Genomic DNA, 25,488 nt, shown 5'->3' on the forward strand with positions numbered 1-25,488 from the left:
AGAGACCTAAGTGAAACTGAGGTAATAGGCCTTTTATGCCATTCAGAATAATGGTTATAAAGATACTTACCAGACTTGAGAAGAGAGTGGGAAATCTCAGCGAGATCCTCAACGTGGAGATAGAAAACAGAAGAGAACCCATCAGACGTGAAGCACTCAATAACCGAAATTGAAAATACACTAGGGCAGGCGCCCAGGTGGCTCAGTTGGTTAAGCTTCCAACTCCTCAGGTCATGATCTCAGGTTCACAAGTTTGAGCCCCATGTTGGGCTCCCTGCTGCCCATGCAGAGCCCTCTTTGGATCCTCTGTCCTCCTCTCTCTCTCTCTCTCTCTCTCTCTCTCTCTCTCTCTGCCCCTCCCCCACTTGTGTGCTCACTCTCTGTCAAAAATTTGAAAAATTAAAAAAAAAATAGAGGGCATAGATGGTAGACTAGAAGAAGCAGAAGAACAGATAAGTGACCTGGAGAATAATGGAAAGCAGTCAAGCCAAACAGGACCAAAAAAAAAAGAATAATTTAAAAAATGAGAAGTAGATTAAGTAGATTAATATTGTCAAGTGTAACATTCACATTTTAGGGATATCAGAAGGAGAAAAGAGGGCAGAAAATTTACTTGAGGGAATAATAGTGGAAAACTTCTTGAATCTAGGGAAGAAAACAAATCCAGATCCGGGAAGTACAGAGAGTCCCCAACAAAATCAACCCAAGGAGGTCAATACTAAGATACACAGTAATTAAAATGGCAAAAACTAGGGATAAAGAGGATTTTAAAAGCAGCCAGATGAAAAAACAGTTCTATACAAGAGAAACCTGATAAGGCTATCAGCTGATTTTTCAGCAGAAACTTTGCAGCCCAGAGGGAGTAGCATAATATATTCAAAGTGACAACAGAAAAAAACCTGCAACCAAGTCTATCTAGCGAGGCTGTCATTCAGAATAGGAGAGCTAAGAGTTTCCCAGACGAAAGTTGAAGGAATTCTTCACCACTAAGCCAGCTCTATAAGAAATGTTACTTTTTTTTTTTTTTTTAATAAGAAATGTTAAAGGGTACTCTGAGTGGAAAGGAAAGACCATAAACAGGATTAAGAAAAGTAGGAAGCACAAAAGTTGTAAAGTAAGTACAGTTAGACATCAGTCAAGGGATTCACAAAAGGATGGAAAGTATGACACTGTACACCTAAAACATGGGGGAGAGAAGAGTAAAAATTTAGTGCTTTTAGAATGGGTTCAAACTTGGGGCACCTGGGTGACTCAGTCACTTGGGCGTCTGACTCTTGGTTTTAGCTCAGGTCATGATCTCACAGTTCGTGAGTTTGAGCCCCACATCTGGCTCTGTACTGACAATGTGGGGCCTGCTTTGGATCTTCTCTCTCTCTCTGCCCCTCCCCTGCTCACGCGCGCGCGCGCTCTCTCTCTCTCTCTCTCTCTCTCAAAATAAATAAACTGAATAAATATATATATATATATTAGAATGGGTTCACACTCAACTGACCATCAAATTAATATAGATTGCTGTATGGGTAACTTGTTATAAAAACATAATAGTAACCACAAATTAAAAACTGGTAATAGATATACAAAAAATAAAGAGAAAGAAATCCAAGTATATCATGCTATTTCAAGAAATAATAGAGGAAGGGAAGCTTCACTTAAGAAAGCCAACAGACCATGAGAGAAGAAAGCAAGAGAAGAACTACAAATCCGACCATAAAATAATAAGTACATAACTGTTAATAGTTACTTTGAATGTAAATGGACTAAATGCACCAATCAAAAGACATAGGGTGGTGGAATGGATTAAAAAGCAAGATTCATCTATATGCTGCCTACAAGAGACTCATTTCAGACCTAAAAACACATGCAAACTGAAAGTGAAGGGATGGAAAAGCATATATCATGCAAATGGAAGTGAAAAGAAAGCCAGGTATAGTAATACTTAAATTGGACAAAATAGATTTCATAACAAAGACTGTAATGAGATAAAGGATACTACATAATCATAAAGGCAATCAACAAGAAGATACAATTGTAAATATGTATGCACCCCAAATGGAAGCACCCAAATACATGGAGCAGTTATTAACAAACATAAAGGAAATAACTGATAGTAATACAATGATAGTAGGGGATTTTAACACCCTACTTACCTCAATGGATAGAACATCCAAACAAAATCAACAAAGAAACAGTGGGTTTGAGTGACACATTGGACCAGATGGATCTAATACATTGGGAACACTGTACCCTAAATCAGTAGAATGCACATTTTTTTCAGGTGCACATGGAACATTCTCCTGAATAGATCACATGTTAGGCCACAAAACAAGTCTCAACAAATTCAGAAAGATTAAAGTCATAGCATGAATCTTTTCCAACCACGATGGAAACTAGAAATCGACCACAAAAAAATCTGGAAAGAACACAGATACATGGAGGTTAATAACATACTACTGAACAGTGAATGGGTCAACCAAGAAATCAAAGAGGAAATGAAAAAATAAATGGAAACAAATGAAAATGAAAACAGTGGCTCAGAATCTTTGGGGTACAGCAAAAGCTGTTCTAAGAAGGAAGTTGATAGAGATACAGGAGAGAAAAAGCAAGAAAAATTTCAAACAACCTAACCTTACACCTAAAGGAGCTAGAAAAAGAACAAGGTTGCCTGGGTGGCTCAGTCAGTTAAGCATCCAAGTCTTGATCTAGGCTCAGGTCATGATCTCATGGTTTGTGAGATCAAGCCCACGTTTGGCTCTGTGCTGAGAGTGTGGAGCCTACTTGGAATTCTCTCTCTCTGCCCCTTTGTCCCCTCTCAGAATCAATAAATACATTTCAAAAATAGAAAAAGAACAAAACCCCAAAAGAAAGAAAGGAAATGATAAAGATTAGAGCAGAAATGAATGAAATAGGAACTTAAAAAAAATGATAGATTAATTAAACCAGGAGCTGGGTCTTTGAAAAGATCAACAAAACTGATAAACCATTAGCCAGACTCCCCAAAAAGGAGAGAGAGAGAGAGAAAGGACTCAAAAAATGAAAGAGGTCAAATAACAACCAACACCACAGAAATACAAAAGATTATAGGAAAATGTTATATAAAATCATATGTCAACAGATTGAGACAATCTGGAAGAAATGGATACATTCCTAGAAACATAAACTACCAAAACTGAAGCAGGAAGAATTAGAAAATTTGAACAGACCAATTACCAGGAATGAAATTGAATCAAAAATCAAAAAGCTCCCAACAAACAAAAGTCCAGGACCAGATGGCTTCACAAGTGAATTCTACCAGATATTTAAAGAAGAGTTAATACTTCTTCTCAAACTATTCTAAAATAGAAGAAGGAAAACTAAATTCATTTTATAAGGTCAGCATTACCCTTATACAAAACCAGATAAAGAAACTACAAAAAAAGAGAACTATAGGACAATATTATTGATGAATATAGGTGCAGAAATTCTCAGCAAAATACTAGCAAACCACATTCAACAATACATTAAAGAAATTATTCAACATGATCAAGTGGAATTTATTCCTGGGATGCAAGGATGGTTCAGTACATTTGCAAATCAATCAACATGATGCATCACATCAATGAAAAAGGTTAAAAACTGGGATAATTTCAATAGATGCAGAAAAAGCATTTAACAAAGTACAACATCCATTCATGATTAAAAACAAAACCAAAAAAGTAGGTATATCTGAATATAATAAAGGTCATATATGAAAAATGCACAGCCAACATACTCAGTGCTGAATAAGTTTTTCCCCTAGGGTCAAAAACAAGACAATGCTGTCTACTCTCACTACTTTTACTCAACATAGTACTGAAAGTCATAGCCGCAAGCAGTCAAAGAAAAAATAAAAGGCGAGCAAATTGATACGGAAGAAGTAAGGCTTATTTGCAGATGATATGATACTGTATGTACATGAAAACCCTAAAGATGCCACAAGAAAAACTAGTAGAAGTGATAAATGAATTCAGTAAGGTTGCAGAGTACAAAATCAATAAACAGACATCTGTTGCATTTCTGTACACTAATAAAGTAGCAGAAAGAGAAGAAAACTGTCCCATTTACAATTGCATCAAAAATAATACCTAGGGATAAACTTAACCAAGGAGGTGATAGACTCTGAAAACTATATAAAATGTTGATGAAAGAAATTGAAGATGGCAAAAACAGATACTCTATGCTCATGGGTTAGGAGAACAAATATTGTTAAAATGTCCGCAATACCCAAAGGAATCTACACATTTAACATAATCCCTGTGAAAATACCAACAGCATTTTTCACAGAACTAGAACCGGTCATCCTAAAATTTGGTTGGAACTATAAAAGACCCTGAATAGCCAAAGCAGTCTTGAAAAAGAACAGAACTGGAAGTATGTGAATCCCAGATTTCAAGCTATGCTACAAAGCTGTAGTAATCAAAGCAGTATCGTACTGGCACAAATATAGTCACATAGATCAATGAAACAATAGAGAGCTCAAAAATAAACTCATTTGACAAAGGAGACAAGACTATGCAATGGGAAAAAGACAAGTCTCTTCAACAAATAGTGTTGGAAAAAGTGGACAGCTACACGTAAAAGAATTAATCTGGGCCACTTTGTTACATCATACATACAAAATAAACCGTAAAAATCCTTGAGAGTTGAGGCAGTAATTTCTCTGACATCAGCCATTATCACCATTTTTTTAGATAGGTCCCCTGAGGCAAGGGAAACAAAAGCAAAAATAAACTATTGGAACTACACTAAAATTAAAAGATTCTACCCAGCAAGGGAAACAAAACAACTTTCTGAATGGGAGAAGATATTTACAAATGACATACCTGATAAGGAACTAGTATTCAAAATATATTAAAAACTACAGCTCAACATGAAAAAACTCAAATCCAATTTTAAAGCAGGCAGAAGTCAGGAACAGACATTTCTCCAAAGAAGGCATACAGATGACTAATAGACACTTGAAAAGATGCTCAACATCACTCATCATCAGGGAAACACAAATCAAAACTACAATGAGGTATCACCTCATACCTGTGAGAATGGCTAAAATGAACACAAGACACAACGGTGTTGGCAAGGATATAGAAAAAAAATGAACCTCTGTGCACTATTGGTAGGAATGTGAACCAGTACGGCCAGTGTGGAAAGCACTGTGGAGTTCCTCAAGAAATTAAAAATAGAATTATCATATAATCTAGTAACTTCACTACTGTGTACTTACCTAAAGAAAAGGAAAACACTATTTCAAAAAGGTATATGTACCCCTGTGTTTATTGTAGCATTATTTATAATAGTCAAACTATGGACAAACGTGTCCATTAATAGGTGAATAAAGAAGATATGATACACACACACAAACAATAGAATACTACCTGTAAAAAAGAATGATCCTTGCCATTTGCAACAACATGGATGGATCTAGAGGGTATAATGGTTAAGTGAAGTCAGTCAGGATAGGCAGATATACCATATTTCACTCATATATGGAAATTAAGAAACAAAACAACAAAGGAAAAGATGAACAAAAATCAGACTCTTAAATATAGAGAACAAACCTGTAGATACCGGAGGGGAGGTCGGGGAGGGAGCATGGGTTAAATAGGTGAGGAGATTAAGAATACAATTACCGTGATAAGCACTGAGTAACATATAAAATTGCAGAACACTATATAGTGCGTCTGAAACTTAATACTGTATGTTAATTTTACTGGAATTTAAGAACATAACTGGAGTAAATCAAGAAATGGGAAAACATGGAATTTTGGGAATATGAGAATCCAGCATAAGAGAATAATCAAGAAAATCCTGAGGGTAATTATGCAGTGAGATCACCAGATAGTAACTCAACAATGTATACATGGTGAAAAAGTTTAGCTTGGAGACAGTCACAAGGCTCTAGGGGCGATGTCTCAAATATAAAACCTTTCGTCACCAGTGAAATTAATACAATAGCTGTTGTGTTTAATGTAGTAAGAGTTTTAGACAATTTGCAAACGATTTGGGGTTGAAATGTTAACTATGTAGAAAGAAGGCAAACATAAAGTAAGACAATGATTAACTGCAAAATAAGCCTAAAAGTTAGTTATTTCCATGTTTGCAAAGTTTTCTGTGGCCTAGATATGAATATCATTTACATAATGGTGTACATGCCTGAATATTGATCATGATAAAATTGTGATTTAACCATATTAGAGATGAGGGGGCGGCAGTGTGTATATGTATATAATTTATACATGTTTATAGTATACATACATATATCCGACTTCTTGAAGATGAAGGAGTAAGTCAGAGATAATGTGTAAAACTGAAAAAACATGGAGTAGCATTATAAGCCTGTTATTTGGTGATATGGGAGTAAATTCCAAAAAAAAATACCTAAGAGGAAATGGAAGAGATGGCTTCATTTCATAATATGGCACCTCTAACCTCCTGAGGACTGAGCTTGGTGCTGAAACAGAAACTTTGCTTCCTTAGTCTTGTTGATTTTATTTACCAGCTGGCAGTGTACAAGAGAGATGGGAGCTGACTTTTTTTAAAATCACAACCCGTTAGGCCTGTGCTGTGATGTACTTGTGCGAGAAACTTGAGTTGTTTACTTTTTTTTCAGTTGAGATACAGCTGATCTATAACATTAGTTCCAGTTATATACCATAATGTTTCAACATTTATATTACTCTTAATTAAAACATTTTTCTTGTTAATAAAAAAATCCATGCACACACAGTCCCACCCATGTGGGTGTTTGTGTATAATCCAGAAGACTTCTGGTTTTGGATGTTAAAGATGTCTGCAGCTTCTCTACACAACCACCTGAAAACTATAAAGAACATGAGAAACAGAATCCTCCCAGCTTCTTAAAAAATAGGAAACCCTTATAATACAAATAAAAATAGAAGGGCTTAAAAAAAAAAAGTGAAGGGCTGCCAAACACATTAGCAATAGAACCCAGATGAGGGAGAACATTAAGAGTGGATTCCAAGATTTCTTGGTGTAAACATAAGTGGACCAGCAAAGCACATGTTTTCCAAAGTAGTTGGTGTAATCTGAAAGACAAAACCAGGGACGCTTTTGGAATAATGTAAGAGTTGGGTATTAAGTTGGCTGTGGGTACCTGTCTGATTAATATCCTGGGGATACAAAGGAAGTAGGGCCATGCAAATGCACTGAAGATGTTATTCCTGCAAGATGAAGAGGATGCTAATTAGCAAGCTAACAACTGGTAATTTTTGTTCAATAAAGGAGATAGATAATTTCCTTTGCATGCTTACATAGGCACATCATATGGGGCTTAACTGCAGGTCAGTGAGGCTTCCTGTTAGTCTAGAGTACTATTCTTAACATCTCAGCCAAATAATTGCCTCAAGAAGCATTCATTCAGTGATGTGATATTAAAAAAGCAATTGCATGATATTTATACACAAATATTCCAGAAATTTAATGAACAAAGAAACACAAAAGGCAGATGAAAAACACAGACCAGAGACATTTTTCTGTACAACTTCAAAGAGTTTATTAAAAAATTAACTATAAAACAAGACTGCAAAGCAGGAATACTAGAAATAAAGTAAAAAATAATAACATAGTACAAGTGAGCAGGCAGAGTCCAGCTAAGAAGGAGAAAAGTCCTGAAAGTGAAAACAGTAAAAATTGGACTGCCTGGGTGGCTCAGTCAGTTAAGTGTCCAACTCTGGATTTCAGCTCAGGTCATGATCTCCTCGTTCATGAGGTCAAGCCTTACATCAGGCTCTGCAGTAAGGGCACAGAACCTGCTTGGGATTCTGTCTCTCTCCCTCTCTGTCTCTGTGCCCCTCCCCTGCTGGTTCATGCTGTCTCTTTCAAATAAATAAACTTTAAAAAAAAAAAAATAGTAAAAAGTATGCTACCCATTGCTGAAAAGCTGCAAAGGACATGGAGATCAGGACTGAGGAAATAACTAAGCAAAAGGAAAGTGAATAAAAATAGCCAAAGAAGATTCAATATATTCATAATTGATGTCCCTTAAGAGAGTAACCAAATTATGGAACAGGAAAGAAAATCTTAAACATTTCTAGAAAGAAGCAAATACAATTAAATTTACAGGCTTAATTGGAAGCCTGTATAATGACATAATGTCCTAGGCAACGTTGATGAGTATTAATTACTTCAGATATAAAGCAACAGTTAAGTGTGCAGCCTGACTTCAGAGTCCTTCACATCAGCATTCAACACAGAAAGTAGAACAGAATCTAAAAGTTCTTGGTTAAAGAAATGTGATCTAAGAATGTCATATCTCTTAAGTGCCACTCAAATATTATTAAAACTTGCAAGGACTCTGGAAATATTTTTTCTCTGACTTTCCTGGGGGAAAAAGATTGGAATAAGGAATGAAATTCAACTTACTAAGGCATAAATGGAAAAGCTGTGGCATAAAGGATGAGCAGTAAGTAGTAAATCCATTTCATTGTAGGAAATTGGTTTTACTAAATATAACTAAAGTGCCATGAACTTTGACAGTATAAAAGTAATCACTTAAAAGTCAAGAGGTAAAGGAGGAAAGAAGAATTTTTCTTTTCTTTTTATATTGTTTTTGTCCAAAGACACTAGTTAACAGTCAACAAATCGACCACAGAAATATAGTTAGATTTAAATATATAAAGGTAACTGTGATGGAGATAATTCTATTTTGGTGGGTAAAGGGAGGTGAAAATCATTGATTTTCATGGGTGAGGAGTTTAATAGATACCTGTCTGAAGATATAGAACGTTAGAGATATTCAGAAACTTAGTTATTAAATTTAAGAGAACTTCTCAATTATCAGAAAGAAAATATGCCAAAGTAAATGGTAGTGAAAGAAAAAATTAAAAGCAGTGCAAAGGATAGCATATATTTCCTGTGACATGGGAACAAAACCAAGAATGGTTTCTTGCTGTTTTTTCCTTCTGCTCTCAAAAAAATTCAGTCCTGAAGTCTTGAAGTTGGCCTGAGCAAGCAGGGACTTGGTACTGGAGCAGGATGTTGGAGGCTGACCCAGGATTAGGATGGTGTCAGCAAAGGGAACCTTGTGTTGCAACCATGTGGTTAGGAAGGATGCGATCATAGCAGGACATTCCTCAGGGCCATCAAAGCCTGTGTGGGGTGAGGATATGTCTGTGTCAGAATGGTAGTGGAGTGAAGCAGGCATAAAGAGGTGGTCCTAGAACAAGATTTTGGAGGTAAAGTGGCTTGAGAGAAGACAACATGAATGGGCTGCCTGGTTAGATTCACTGTTTCTCGAATGAGGTGAGAAAGGGTATCTGCACATAGGGCAACTGACCTTGAGATGTCAGAGCCTAGGCAACATCAGGAGGGTGACTACATGGGAACAATTTGGTTCAGTGTGTCAAAAGCCTAAATAGGGTAAGGAGAGTGGGGGTAAGGGGGAGGGGTGGGAAGCAGCCTGGTGCAGGATTTTATAGCCTAAAAGGAATGTGGGAGCCCAGACAGGGTGAGGAGGGCATGTGAGTGTAGCCTGGCCTGGAGTGTTAGAACCTGAGGCAGATTCACAGAGGCAGCTAGGTGCCTGGTTGTTGGAGACCATGCAAGGGAAGAAGGGCATCTGTGTACGGAGCTGGCCTGGTGTGGGGTCTCAGAGCCTATGCATGTTGAAGAAGCGGTTTCTGTGCAACAGAAGTATAGGCTGTCAGATCAGAAGCAGAGTGAAAAGAGCATCTATACAGGAGGATAGCCCGGCATTGAATATCAGAGCCTAAGCAGAAAGAAGAGGGTGTCAGAATGGAAAGATGGCTTTGTGAAGGGAGTTGTAGCTGAAGCAGGCTTAAGAAGGGTATCTGTACATAGAAGTGGCCTGGCATGGAGTTTCAGAGCTTAAATGGGGTAAGGAATCATCTCTGTGGAAGAATGACCTGGCTTGAGGTACAAGAGCCCAAACGGTGTGGGTATTGTGATGGTTTGGCATGTCAGAACCTAAGTAAGATGGGAGCACATCTGTGTAGGGGAGGTGAGTGTCATTGATAGGAGATTGTAATGGGCTAAGTGATAGCCCTAAGCATCAGAGTCCTAATTCTCACGACCTTATTTGTGATTAAGTAAAGATGTTTTGATTATCTTGCACTTGTCCTTAGATTATCTGGTTGGGCCCTAAATACTGCCTAGGTGTCTTTCTTAAAAGAGAGGCAGAGGGAGATTGGACACACACACAAAAGGAGAAGACGATTGGGGCGCCTGGGTGGCTCAGTCGGTTAGGTGTCTGACTTTGGCTCAGGTCATGATCTCGCGGTCCAAGAGTTCAAGCTCTGCATCAGGCTCTGTGCTGACAACTCGGAGCCTGGAGCCAGCTTTGGATTCTTTGTGTCCTTCTCTCTCTGCACATCCCCCACTTGCACTTTGTCTCTCTCTCTGTCTCTCTGTCTCTCTCTCTCTCTCTCTCTCTCTCTCACACACACACACACACACACACACACACAAATAAACATGAAAAAAATTTAAAAAAAAAGTGATGTAAAGATAGAGGTAGAGATTGATGTGAGCAGCTGTAGACCAAGGAATTCTAATAGCCACAGAAGCTGGAAAAAGCAAGGAACAGACTTGCTCTTAGAGCCTTTGGATGGAGTGCTGCCCTGCCGACACCTTGATTTCAGCCCATGAAACTGATACTAAATTTCTGGCTTTCAGAACTGAGAGAATAAATGTTTTCACCCACTTTGTGGTAATTTGTTACAACAGCCTTGGAAACTAATACAAAGATAAACTATGTATAGTGAAATTGATCAGATATAAAAATGTATTGAGAATCATGGTATGCCCCATTTCTCAGTTGGGGAGTTGAGTTATGCTAATTTCTAGAAAGGGAGGAAAGTAGATTGAACTCTGTAGTGTTGCACTGAAATTAAAGATATGGGAATAAATTCATGGTTTTGTTTATTTTAGAGAGTGCAAGTGGGGGAGAGGGGCAGAGCTGAGAGAGAGAGTCTTAACTAGGCTTCACGCTGATCCCACGACCCTGGGATCATGACCTGAGCTGAAATCAAGAATTGGACGCTCAACTGACTGAGCCACTCAGACACCCCAATTCCTGGTTTTTAATATATAGATTGATATAGAAATGTAGATATAAGTGTGTATGTGTATGGATACGTATATGTGTATATGTAAACACAGATGTATGTATATCCTTATGTACATACATTTTCTGGCTCTGTGATCTAGAGAACCTGGGAACAGTGACAACCTAAAAGTGAAAATGCCTAACATCCAGTTCTTGCTTCCCAAGACCATTGTCCCCTAAAATGAACTAGGGGTGGGAGCTGATCAAGATGGTGACATAGGAAGGTCCCTTCCTCCCATGGACGCACTACTAAATGCACAACTGCACATGGAACACTTCTTTCTGAATGAGATCCAAAAACTAGCTGAGTAAGTCCTACACGTCAGACAGATGAGAAAATACCTACATTAAAACAGGTAGGAAAGGCTTAGACACCCTCAACTACTGGTAGCTGCTAAGAACAGAGGAAGAGGCTTGGATAGTCCAAAGTTTGAGGGACAGCTAGGAGCTTGGGCTTGGCTGATCTGCAGAGTTTATCTACATGATACTACTCTGTCAAGACTAGGAAAGGTAGCATTTTGTCTAATACTCAGAAACCAGTCAAAGAAAATGAAGAAACAAAGGAATATGTTCTAAACAAAAGAACAAGAGAAATATTCAGAAACAAATTAATGAAGCAGAGATAGATGATTTACCTGAGAGTTCAAAATAAGTCATGAAGATTCTCTCCAAGGTCAGGAAGCAATGTATGACTAAAGTGAGAATTTCTACAGGACATAGAAAATATATAAAGGACCAAACAGAAATCACAGAGCTGAAGAATATAATAACTGAACTGAAAAATTAAGTAGAGGGTTTTAAAGCAGACTAGATCAAGTGGAAGAAGAGATCAGCAAACTTGATGGGGCAGTGGAATTCCTACAGAGGAATTCCTACAGAGGAGGAAAAAAAGAAAAAAAAAACTGAGGGGATTTATGGGACACCACCATCAAAACAAACCAACATATGCATTATAGTAGTCCCAGAAGGAGGAGAGAGAAAGGAGCAGAAAGCTTACAGAAAAAGCTGAAAACTTTCTTAAACTGGGGAAAGAAAGAGACATCCAGATCTAGGAGGGCTAGGAAGACCAAGAAAGATAAATCCAGAGACCCACACCAAGACATATTATGATTAAATTGTCAAAAGTTAAAGACAAGTATAGGCACGTGGCGGGCAGGCCTGGAGGAGGCGGGTCCGTATCTGCGTGGGCCTCAAGGCTCCCGCCCAGCCTGAGGAGAGGTCACAGCGGGAGCCTGCTGCCGCCTAGGCCTCTGCCGCCGCTATCTCCGCGGGGTCTGAGTGCCGGGGCTGCAGCCATGGCCTACTGCCAGCAGGAAGGGAAGGATCGAATCATATTTGTGACCAAAGAAGACCATGAAACCCCAAGCAATGCAGAGCTGGTGGCTCATGACCCCAACGATCCATATGAGGAGCACGGATTGATCCTGCTAGATGGAAACGTTAACTGGAACTGCCCATGCCTTGGGGAAATGGCCAGTGGCCCCTGTGGGGAACAGTTCAAGTCAGCCTTTTCCTGCCTCCACTATGGCACAGAGGATGTCAAGAGGTCAGACTGTGTAGACCAGTTCCGGGACATGCAGAAATACCCCGACCTCTATCCCCAGGAGGACGAGCAGTAGGAGGAGAAGAAGCCAGCAGAACATTTAGAAGAGACTGCTTCCACTGAGGCTGCTGTAATCAAAGAAGAGGAAGGGTCAAGCTAATGAAGGCCATAAGGCACTGGGCTCCATTCCTTCTCCAGAGTGATATGAATCTTTTGTAAGATGCCTTTTGGTCATTCTCCCAGAACGTGTTTTTCCCTCTGTTGTTCTGTGCACTGTAATGTTCAAAATAACTTATTTTGATGATCAGGGGTCTTGGTTCTTTGACATACACACTGGAAAAAATGTATGTGTCTCCCATAAACCTACCGGCAAATGTAGCTGTCACTTTGGAATTTTCAGATTATCCTGAATTTTGCCTCTTTGAAATAATGTCCTGATTATGCTCAGCAACTAGAAATTGTTATCTGGGAGTATCTTGTGAGTGAGCTGATTTATTCTGATTGATTATATTCCCTTGTAGATTTTATATCCCTGTGGGAAATGAAATAGAAACAAAACCATCTTCCTTTAAAAATGCTGGAGTGGGGCCATTCCCAGTAAAAGGCCAAATGATCAGATACGTATTTCTCATGAACCATCTTGACCTTGAGTATGTGAGGAGGTACTGTAGTTCATTTCTGATGCATTTTGGTTTCCATTTTCACTTTGAGCTCCAGGTTTTCCATGTTTGGAAATTGGAACTGTGGACCCTCTGATTCACAGTCCCTTTCTAAGTGAAGAGAAAGGCTGGTTTTGCTGTTGTTCTTCTGCAAGCCCTGGTTTGGGGCCTGTGTTCACACTGGCTCTGTGTCAGCCTGTTCAATGCAGTGTTCTTGAGAGGTGGGGACCTAATTGTTACCAAAGTAGCAGCCAAGAGAAGAAACGGTGTGAATTAAGTAGTCACTTAAAAGGAAAATAAGACTTTGACCTGGTATTGAATGTGTGAACTAAAAATGTTTTTGATATAAGGAAATATAAATATGAAAAGTTCATTGAAATTTCTCCTTGAAGATACTGGTAAGCCAGTTTGAGTCCATTAAAATTTTCGGTGTTGAATTAAAAAAAAAAAAGTTAAAAGACAAGTATAGACTATTGAAAGCAGCCAAAGAAAAGCAACTTGTTATGTAAAAGGGAACCCCTCTCAGCCCCCTGCCCCATAAGACTCAGCAGATTTTTCAGCAGAAACCTTGCAGGCCAAAAGGGAGAAGGATCATATATTCAAAGTGATGGACAATAAAACTGCCAACCGATTATACTTTACCCAGCAAAGTTACCATTCAGTATTGAAGAAGAGATAGAGTTTTCCAGATAAGCAGAAGCTGAGAGAGTTCATCATCACCAGACCCACCTCACAAGAAATGTTTAAAGGAATCTTTCAAGGTGAAAGGAAAGAATGCCAGTTAGTAGCAGGAAAAGAGTATTTTCCTGCTCGAAGCCAGCATTACCTTGATTCCAAAACCAGACAAAGACCCCACTAAAAAGGAGAACTGTAGACCAATCTCCCTGATGAACATGGGTGCAAAAATCCTCAGCAAGATACTAGCCAACTGGATCCAGCAATACATTAAAAAAATTATTCACCATGACCAAGTGGGATTTATAGCTGGGATGCAGGGCTGGTTTAATATCTGCAAAACAATCAGTGTGATTTATCACATCAATAAAAGAAAGGACAAGAACCACATGATCCTCTCAATACATGCAGAGAAAGCATTCAACAAAATACAGCATCCTTTCTTGATAAAAACCCTTTAGAAAGTAGGGATAGAAGGATCATATGTCGAGATCATAAAACCCATGTATGAAAGACCCAACGTTAATATCATCCTCAATGAGGAAGAACTGAGAGCTTTCTCCCTAAGGTCAGGAAGAAGACAGGGATGTCCACTCTCACCACTGTTACTTAACGTACAATTGGAAGTCTTAACCTTAGCTTCAGCAATCAGACAACACAAAGAAATAAAAGGCATCCAAATTGGCCAGGAGGAGGTCAGACTTTCACTCTTTGCAGATGACGTGATACTCTATATGGAAAACCCAAAAGATTCCACCAAAAAACTGCTACAACTGATCCATGAATTCAGCAAAGTGGCAGGATATAAAATCAGTGCACAGAAATTGGTTGCATTTCTATACAACAACAATGAAGCAACGGAAAGAGAAATCAAGGAATCGATCCCATTTACAATTGCACCAGAAGCAATAAATACCTAAGAATAAATCTAACCAAAGAGTTGAAAAATCTATACACTGAAAACTATAGAAAGCTTATGAAAGAAATTGAGGAAGACACCAAAAACAGGTATGCTGTTCAAAGGGGTACTGCACCCCGATGTTTATAGCAGCACTATCAACAATAGCCAAAGTATGGAAAGAGCCCAAATGTCCATCAATGGATGAATGGATAAAGAAGATGTGATACACACACACACACACACACACACACACACACACACACACCCAATGGAGTATTACTCGGCAATCAAAACAATTAAATCTTGCCATTTGCAACTGCATGGATGGAACTAGAGGATATTATGCTAAGTGAAATTAGAGAAAGACACAAATATCCTATGACTTCACTCATGTGGACTTTAAGATACAAAACAGATGAACATAAGGGAAGGAAAGCAAAAATAATATAAAAACAGGGAGGGGGACAAAGTGTAAGAGACTCTTAAATACAGAGAACAAACAGGGTTACTGGAGGGGTTGTGGGTAGGGGGAGGGGCTAAATGGGTAAGGGGCATTAAGGAATCTACTTCTGAAATCATTGTTGCACTATATGTTAACTAACTTGGATGTAAATTAAAAAAATAATTAAAAATTTTAAAAAAGGAAAAGAAAGTATAAAAAGCAGTGGTAAAAAAGTAGAACATATATGCTTGGATAACAGGTATTCAATGCATGCGTGTAACAATGTTAGCTATAACAAGCATCATTTGAAAATTCAGAGGAACCTTTTAAGGATTTCAAACAAATTCGACTTTCAGTATAACTGCACCTAAAGTACTTAAACACAGGTCATCAGAACCTCTATTTGTCATAAACTTTTGAGTTTATTGTTGGGACCACATAAATCAATAAAACCCGGATAACCTTTTAGAGATCCCTTAAATATGGCCACAGTTGCATTTAAGCAACCAGGGCTAAAGAAAAATATCATTAATTCTTTTAAAACAGACATAAAATGAAATTATCAACTGAGAGGGAAAAAAAGGTAAATAAAAGTATAATACTCACTGGTAAAAGTAAATACGTAGTTATATTCAGAATACTCCAGCTCTGCAATGGTGATGAGTAAATCACTTGTAACTGTAGTATGAAGGTTAAAAGCATTAAAAAATATCTGTACCTACAGTAATTTAATTGGATACACATTGTGAAAAGATGCCGATTGTGACATCAAAAACGAAATGGGGGCGGAAGTTTTGTTATGTGTTTGAAGTTATTATCAACTTAAAATAGACTGTTACAGATATGTTTTTTGCAAACCTTGTGGTGACCACAAAGCAAAAACCTATAGTAGAAATACAAAGTGTAAAGAGAAAGGAAATCAGAGCATATCATTATAGAAAATCACCAAATACCAATGGGAGAGAACAAGGAAAAAAAGGAACATAGGAATTACAAAATAGAACACAATTAACAAAATAACAAATGGTAAGTCTGTAACTGTCAGTAGTTACTTTAAATGTAAATGGACTAAAATCTCCAATAAAAAGATAAAGATTGTATAGTTAAATGTTTCTTGGTTTTGTGTATCTTTTAAAAAACCAGCTAGCAATTTCATTGATATTTTCTGTTATGGGAATGGGGTCTCCATTTATTTCTGCTCTGGAGACTTGCTTTTTGTTGTATGTAAGTGGGGTCATGCAAGATTTGTCCTTTTTGTCTGCCTTGTTTCACATAACATAATGTTAATCATTTTATAAAAGGAAATCATGTAGCCAAGAAGTGCAGCATCACTTAACAAATCCTTAGCAGCTTCTGCATTGTTTTCTAGAATTCCTTCCAACTTCAGAGCATCCAAAGCTTGTTTCAGGAAGTCTACACTGTCTATGTAACTTGGGGAGAGATGTCTGAAAAATGATATATTATCTCTATCTCTTGACTAATATATTTCTGGATCTTTAATTATGGCATCTAATTAATTTTAGGATAACTTAATTTGTTAAAGTATATTGTTACTATAAATCTTTGACCTAAGAACCTTGTACTATTTGTAGTACTTTTCTGCTATTGATAATGACCGGTTATCAAACAAGAATTTTAGTAATCTAAAACACTCTAATCCAGTGTGCTGTATGTTTTGAAAGTAGCAATTAGACTTTATTACTTTGTTTTTAAAAGAGTCCTAGTGGGAGGGGAAAATCCTCTTATTTGGCATTCTTGTACTAGGAAGCATTTTATGTATGGAATATTTTAACTGGAAAACCAAGATAATTTTTTGTACATCTGCAGACTTGGAACATCAGAAAAGAGACTAGAAGTATCTTGTTTGGTTTGTCCAGTTCAATTCAGGAAAACTTGATTAAGCATAGCCCACACTGGGTGGAAAGTAATGTGAATTACCTTTTTTTCAGACTCATTTAGTAAAGGCTCTTCAGGTTATTTTAACAGAAGACAGTGTGAGGTAAATTGTGGTAGAGAAGATACATGACGTATAGTGAGAAAATGTTAGAGCATTTTATTCCAGGAGAGGTTTGGATGTGGTAAAACTTCTTGTAACACTTCACAGGTTAGGTTGACATGAAACCAGGTGCAAACTCCCACCTTACTCTTAGCCCCTCTCCTGCTCAACTGCTCTCTGTTCTGAGCAGCTTCTTCAGTCTTTTCTACCTCAGCACTTCTGTTCTTCTCTGTTCAGATGGGTTATCATGTCTACAGGACAGTCACAGAGTTCTTATGCATGAGATTCGGCAACAGCTGAGACATAAAAATAGTTACTAGGAATCATTTTAACCATTAACAAGGACTAGGTCCAGAGAAATGGGGGGTGGGGAGAAGAGTTTAAATATATGTGGAAAATGGAGAGAAGCATACAGGTAACTTCTAGCTTTATGCATAGGGACTTTGTCCCCTTTCTGTTCAGATGCATATATTTTTACTCCCTGAGATTGGAGAAATTACAACTTGGAAAGTTACAGTGCCTTATGGAAAAAAGAACAGGAGCTATATTCTCTGTCCTTCTAGGCTTTTGATATGCTTGGAATACTTTTTTCTGACTAATATTTTACTAATATCATTTGAGTCTTTCCTTAGATTTTACTCTTGTCAGTCTTTCGTCTAATTTTACCATGGATTAGATGCTCTTCTTACATCCTGAGCTTATCCACACTGAATTAAATTTGCTTATTGTATTTGTCTAGACCCATGTTTCTCAACTGGGGCTTCCTAGGACATTTGGCAATGTCCGGACCCATTTTTGGTCTTCCCAATTGTGGGGATTCTACTAGCATCTAGTGGGTAGAGGTCAGGGATGCTGTATGTTGCATTTTTAAATTTGTATAAAAATGTAATGAAAAATATACTGTATGTGGTATCCATTTCCCATTAATATTTCCTTCTTTTCATGGTAGTGTAGATTTTCATGAGTGGCTATATCTTCTAAATGTGGTTTAAAACCTTAAAATATGTGTATTAAGAATAAGAATATTGGGGCACCTGGGTGGCTCAGTCGGTTAAGTGTCCAACTCTTGATTTGAGCTCACATCGCCATCTCATGGTCGTGGGCTCAAGCCGTGCATGGGGCTCCATGCTGAGCACAGAGCCTGCTTGGGATTCTCTCCTGCCCTCCCTGTGTGTGTGTGTGTGTGTGTGTGTGTCCGTCCGTCCCCCTCCCCTGCTCATGCACTTGCATGCATGCTCTTTCTGTCTCAGAAGTAAATAAATAGGGGCACCTGGGTGGCTCAGTCAGTTAAGCATCTTGATTTCGGCTCATGTTATGATCTCAGTGTTCGTGAGTTCAAGCCCCACGTCAGGCTCTTGGCTGATAGTGTGGGTCCTGCTTGAGATTCTGTCTCTGCCCCTCCCCTCTTTGCACTCACATGTGTTCTCTGTCTCTCAAAATAAATAAGTAAACTTAAAAAAATAGTAATGAAAGTAAATAAACCTTAAGAATATTTCTGGGTAATAATTTCAGATGAAAATTAGCATGCTTTCAGGGAAAATAAGGATAATAAGGATAATGTACCATTTAATGTACTATTTATTAGGTATTTAGATTCTGTGCATTTATTATTAAATCCCAAAATGTATTGGTATGGTAACAAAGCTTCTTGCAGCATCCTCATTACTACATTTACCTTGGTTTTAAATGAAATGTTGTAAATGAGAAATTCCAACTGTTCTTTATAGTGGTAACAGTCTTTCATTTTATTTTGAGTATGCAAATCTTGTCATTCAGAAAGCATGTATCCATTGCCTATAATGAGCCAGGTATTTCGGTGTTTGGGACACAAGCCAGTTATTGCTTTCAAAAGAGCCAGGGAGAAATGATGTAATCCCACATGGATTACACTTAGCAGCCTATGTACACAATACTTGGGGGAGGACTTAGCAAGAGAGGGAACTGAAGCTATCGCAGATCTCTCAGGCTAAGAATAAGGGGTAGACTTTATAGGCAGAAAGAATAGTTAGTGTCTAAGTAAAGAGCCATAAAGAGCATGATACTTCCAAGTCATTGTGCTTGATTATAGTTTATGGTGCTTAGGGAATAGAGTGTGTTAAAAGATGATTTTCAGAAAAAAGTAAAAAGAACTGTGACTGTCCGACAGATACAACAGTGAACATGTGTTTAGGATTTTATTAAATTCATTCAGTGAAATAACTAGATAGAAAAGTTTTAAAACTTTCAAATTTATATGAAGCATCAGAATGTTGAAATAAATTATAACTGGAGGCAGAACTCTTCTGTAGAGTTGGGAGGAAGTCAGGTGAGTCTTTGCATGTCTCTTGTCAGTTACCTACCATTTGTAGATTTGTAAAATAGCTGCCTTGAATTGATCTGACAATGCATAGTTTTCCATTGGAATACAGATTTTTTTTCCCTACAGGAGTGACAGGAAATTGTAAAGTACCTTCCAATGCCCTGTCAGACACTTTGTACTGTATATAACAGGGAGTCAACAGAATTTTTGGATTAGGGGAATGAAATCAGGTTGTAATTTTAGATAAAACAATTGAGGTGGCAGCATATAGGATTAATTAATGAGGGAACATTCAGTGTAGGGGAATGAGTTAGGCTTTTACAGTGGTAGTAAAAGTGAAGAGTGGGGAGGGGCGTCTGGTTGGCTCAGTCAAGTGTCTTGGCGACTCTTGGCTTCAGCTTAGGTTATGATCTCATGGTTTCCTGAGTTCAAATCCCGTGTCAGAACCACATTTGTGAGAAATAAGCCCACTGATCCAATAAAGGAGGGATGCAGAGACTGGGAGCACAGTGAAGTGAGGCTTTAATCAAGGTTCCTGCAAGAACTGGTGTCTGATGGACAGGCACACTTGGGGCAGTCACAGCAGACATTTTATCTCCTAGCATGTAAGTCCCTCCCTTGGTTCCTTATTGGCTGAGCACTACAGAGGCTACAGACTTACTCAGACATGGCCTTTGCCCATGTAAGGCAAAAAGTAGTCTGATTAGAACAAATTTATTCCCTGAGGTGATGCAGAGACTTTCAGTCCCCCCTCCCTTTGTTCTATGGCTCATGCTCATGAGCAAAAATAAGCCCACAAAATGGAGAGGGGAAGAACCAGAAGTGAAATGTCTAAGGGTTTGGGACTCTACTGTTGGGGTGGGGGCTGGGGGAGGGGGGTTCATACATATTTCCAATAGTCTGTAAACCTACCGTTAACTAGACAGCACAGCTTGTATTTGGTATTTCTGAAAATGAATCATCTCCCTCACTTCTCACACACTGACAGCATGGAGCCTGCTTGGGATTCTGTCTCTCTCTGCCCCTCCCCCACTCACACTGTCTTTGTCTCTCTCAAAATAAATAAGTAAACTTAAAAAAAAAAAGAGTGAAGAGGGGGGATGGTCAGTGGATGTTAGGATGTAGACTACTTTAAGACTTACGCACTGATTAAATAAAGCAGACAAGGAGGTTTCTGGCCTAAGCAATTGTAAGGGCACTGGGTCATTTTACTGAGAAAGGGACTACAAGGAATATAAAGAGATGCAGTGTTTGGGGCAAGATCATGGCAGTTTTTGGACATGGGCCTTTTGACATGAGGTGGGGAACCAAGGTAGAAATGTCCATTATACAGTTAGAAATCTGATTTGGAGCTCAGAAGAAAGATTGTGGGCTAACGATTTTAGCCTGGAAGATGTTAGTTAAACTGAAATTTATATAACAATAAATACCTTCAACCCGGGAGGACTTAAGTATGGAGGAGAGGAAGAAGGCCAGAAACCCTGGGGAACATCTTTATTTGCTTGATACTCAGGAATAATTATGTATGTCACAGAGCATTATTATAATTTGGTTAAGTATCAGTCTTGCTTTTAATTTTAATAATGATGCTTGCTTAGCTTAATTTTATCTTTCATTAACATCTGAAGCTATTTTTTTTCCTAGTTTATAGCCTATTTGTAGTACAGCAAGAGAACTTTGAAACCCAAATTCTTTTTTTTTTTTTTAATTTATTTATTTTTGAGAGAAAGAGACAGAGCATGAGTGGGAGAGGGGCAGAGAGAGGGAGACACAGAATCTGAAGCAGTCTCCAGATCTGTCAGCAAAGAGCCCGATGTGGGGCTCAAACTCACAGACTGCGAGATCATGACCTGAGCCGAAGTCAGATGCTTAACTGACTGAGCCACCCAGGCGCCCCTGAATCCCAAATTCTTAATTCTCACTTTATATACTTCCTCATTTTAGATTTCAAGTTGACAGAGACTTAGTTTGGAGCCTTGCGCTAGTGTGAAAAGTGCTGTCACCAGTGGACAGAAAATGGGAAAGAGGAAATCACCCTTAGGTCTTTAGTAATGGGTTATTTTCTTTAAAGCACTGTGAATTTCCATAATTAACGTCAGTATCAAATGCATTCCAGATTCATTGGGGTGGGAGCTAAGTTTGCATTATTATGTAGCTAAGTTTGAGTTGATTCTGCTGTTCAGTAATTGAAGGGAAGACAGCCAAAATTTATGTTCCCATTTTACCTTTTTTCACAATCTCATAGTTAATACAGCATTGCCCTTTTTTTTGAGGGAATATATTCACCCTATTTTATCTTATTCATGGTTTGTAGTTAATTTTGAGGTAGCAACCCCTTTCTTTCCATCACTACTACCGATTACTTGTAGATGGGAAGTATAATTTTCAGGTTATTAAATCTGCTTATCTCATTTTTAAAAATGCACATGTGTAGATATGTGTAAATTATAAAATTCATTTAGAAAATACTGTCACAAGAATTTGGAGATGCTTTTGAAATTGGCCTCTTTTCATATTTACTAGTATTTGAGGATTAAAGTTCAGCAAAACATTGAAAAATCTTAACTTTTTTTCTTTTTAGATCATCCAATTATGATGGGTTTTGAACCCCTTGTTAACCAGAGGCTACTTCCACCTACCTTCCCTCGATATGCAAAAATAATTAAAAGGGAAGAAATGGTCAACTATTTTGCAAGATTAATAGATAGAATAAAAACTGTTTGTGAGGTGGTCAATTTAACAAATTTACATTGTATTCTGGTAAGTACAAATCTCTGTTTTGGATTATGATTTTGATTGAACAACAGAATAGTTTATCACTTTTTAGACTGTCCCATGGATAAATAATATTGTTTGCTTTCTTTGATAGCTGGAGGATTAAGTGTTGTATGTGTATTGTCTGTATTTTTCTATTTAATCTTCACAAGGATTATATACTATCCATCTTAGAGATTAAAAGACTGAAGTCTAGATAATTCACCCAAGTTTGAAGAATGGGAATTTAAACCCTGGATTCTGTCTTCAAAACTTTTGTGTGTACACACATACATATGTACATGCATGTATACATGTATATTTTCATATAAAACTTAGATCGTGGTGCTTATTAACCTGCTTTCTTTTATCACTAATCTCTATATCATGAACATCTTTCTTTTCATGTCAACAAATAAACATATTTCTGTGTTATTCAATTGGCTACATGGTATTCCATTGTAAACATAGATCACAATTTTTTCCAGTTCATTCATATTATATTGAGGCCCTTTTCAGCGTTTTAATGTTATAAACGATACTAATGTGAACATTTTTGTAGGTAAACCTTTGTATCATCTGCTTCCTTCTTCCTTAAGTTATAATCCTAAACCATGAAGCTGCTGGGTTGAAGAGTATATACATTTTTACATATTTTGGATTAATCTTCTTTATGGGTTAAAATATAGAAAAGCAATGTTAGGAAGGTAGAAAATATGCAGAATAATACTGTTGTTATTTAGACATAAGCACACTAATTTATTTTGCACAACTCTGCATAGAGATACGTAATTCCTAGCCCGTGTCATTTTCCCTGTGAGGTCTTCCTTGTTGGTTCTAGGCTGCTTCTGTTCCTGTATTCCTGGAGATGATTATTATCTCATTTACATTCCTGGAATTGAGCAGCAGCCTCTGGAATATATTTTTTCATGGTCAGCAAAGATTTGTGCTTTTGTTTATGCTTTTTCTTGTAATAACTTTGTTTTCCCTTCTAATTCTTTGTCATTAACACCAGTATGAGTCTTCATTGCTTAGTGAAACTTCCCGTTTGTGTCTTTGTTACCTCATTTCTGTTTGCCTTTTTTTTTTTTTTTTTTGTAGTTTTGTCCTTATTCTGTCATAAGAATCATGGAATCTTAAAGGTTGAAAAGATCATAAACATAACCCAGTTCATTTTACAGTTCATCGTATAGGTAAACAAAGTTAAGGCTTAGAGGGCTTGTAACCAAAATAGATGATTGGTTAGTGGCATATCAGGAGTTAGAGACTTTCTTATTCTTCTGCTATATCTCCTTTTTTGATTCTTAATTATGTAAATGTATATTTGTGTTCAGATTAATTGTAAGATTTTTGAAAAGAAATTGATCAATGTGAGTTGGAATAAGAATAATGCAACAGTTGGAATTTGACGTTCTGGCAGAAAGTTATGGATTGCCTTGTCGGAAAGTTGAATGCTGAATGACACACCATAGCTGGGGGAGTCAGGCCTGCACTTCCAGCACTGGACATGAAGAGGGCATAGAAGGAGAAGAATCTGGCTCCCTGGAGCACTTGGGACAGGAATACGTGTTGTGGGGATGAGGGGAGGTAGGGAGTAGTTGAGGCTAAGAATAGAGGAAAAGATTAAAGTTAGAGGGAGAAGGAACCAAACAGTCTGGTAGTTCTGCCTAAGAAACCAGTCACTGTTCAGATAAAGAGTACATCTCAGTGGAAAATTGGGAAAGGACATGAGCATACACACTGAAAAGGAAGTAAATGTGAAAAAGGTATAACCTTACTAGTAATTGAAGAAATGCAGTTTATAACAACTAGATTGAAAAGTATAGCAATATTTAATGTTGATGGAGGGAAATAGTAGCTCTCCTATACTCCTGTGGCTGTCTCTCTCAGAAGTCTTAAAAATAGTGTATATCCTGACCCAGCAACTCCCATTCTAGAGATTTAGCATAAGAAAATCATTTAAGATATGTTGCGAAGATGAACTAAAGAGGTATTTGGTGCGTCATCATTTGTAATCTTGAAAAACTAGAAACACTGGTGATACCACTATCCATCCTGTGGGTATGTGTAGAATATATGCCACAGTGCCGTTAAAAAGCATGTTATAGAAAAATATTGACATAAGGAAATGTTTGTGAATGTCAGGTCATGTTTCAAAAATACTTTACCCATTTTATACATTGTCACACAGAAGTGATGGTCAGACACAGCGAAGTTCAGTTTTTCAAATACTGGAATAACAAATATCAAGATGTCAGTTATGACTGTAGTTTATGGTCTGCATGTTTCTGCATTTTCACATGGGTGAATATGGGTGGGGCAGTTAAATAAATGGATTAACAGTTTGGGAGATGTGGTTGACTGTAGAGAAAAGATTGGAAAGGAACAGGGTAAACACAGGGGGATAATAAATTAAGAGACCGTTACTGCAGTTCAAGGGAGAGAGAATAGAAGGATGGCAGGGAGGTGACATGAGGTTGTCAGAGTTAGAGCTATGTATGAACTAAAATTGATAGCGTATTGGTGATGAATTAAAATATGGGACATGAGAGAGCTTTCAGGAAGGCCCAGGGTTTCTGACTTGCAAACCTTGATACACACTGGTGCTGCTTACCGAAATGGGGAAACTCTCAAAGACCCTTAGTCAACTGAGGGTCTTAGTAAGGCCGATTTTGAGGTACCTTTGAAATATTTATGTAGAGATATTGAATTAGGTATTGATTATATGGATAGAACTTAGAAGTCTGTGTTCAATATATAATTTTGGAACTATTACAAGTAGTAATCAAAGGAAGCATGAATACAGAGAAGATTGTGAGGGAAAAAGTATATAGCTTGAGAAAAGAAAAATAGTCTGGAACTAAACTTTGAACCTACAGAGCAGACTGAGAAGTGACCACAGAGGAAGAAACTCATGGAAGTCAGTTAAAAGGTTTTTCAAAAAGGAAGTCCTGTCACATACTGCTGAGAGGTCAGATGAAAGAGGTGAATAAAGTCCAAAACAGATGTTGATTGGATTTGATGTCAGACAACAGTGGTGACTAGAGTGAAGAGCCAGGCTAGCTTGTGTTGATGAGGGGGGCCTTTGAATAAGGAGAGATGATGCAGCCAACTCCTTTAG

The 25,488-nt window shown here is 37.8% G+C and overlaps 1 protein-coding gene and 1 pseudogene across 4 annotated transcripts in view; both read left to right on the forward strand.

Moving 5' to 3' along the window:
- NAA35 (N-alpha-acetyltransferase 35, NatC auxiliary subunit) overlaps positions 1-25,488 on the forward strand; it is a 95,016-nt gene that overhangs the window by 42,528 nt on the left and 27,000 nt on the right. For all 4 annotated transcript variants that reach the window (XM_060609931.3, XM_060609929.3, XM_060609930.3 and 1 more), the window contains exon 12: positions 22,195-22,373. In XM_060609931.3, coding sequence (XP_060465914.1) covers positions 22,195-22,373 — 179 coding nt within the window. The remainder of the gene's footprint in view (positions 1-22,194; positions 22,374-25,488) is intronic.
- LOC132663557 (mitochondrial intermembrane space import and assembly protein 40 pseudogene) lies at positions 1,472-18,739 on the forward strand (annotated as a pseudogene).

The sequence above is a fragment of the Panthera onca genome, chromosome D4 (assembly GCF_046562875.1).
Source record: "Panthera onca isolate mPanOnc1 chromosome D4, mPanOnc1 haplotype 2, whole genome shotgun sequence".
Classification (NCBI taxonomy): Eukaryota; Metazoa; Chordata; class Mammalia; order Carnivora; family Felidae; genus Panthera; species Panthera onca.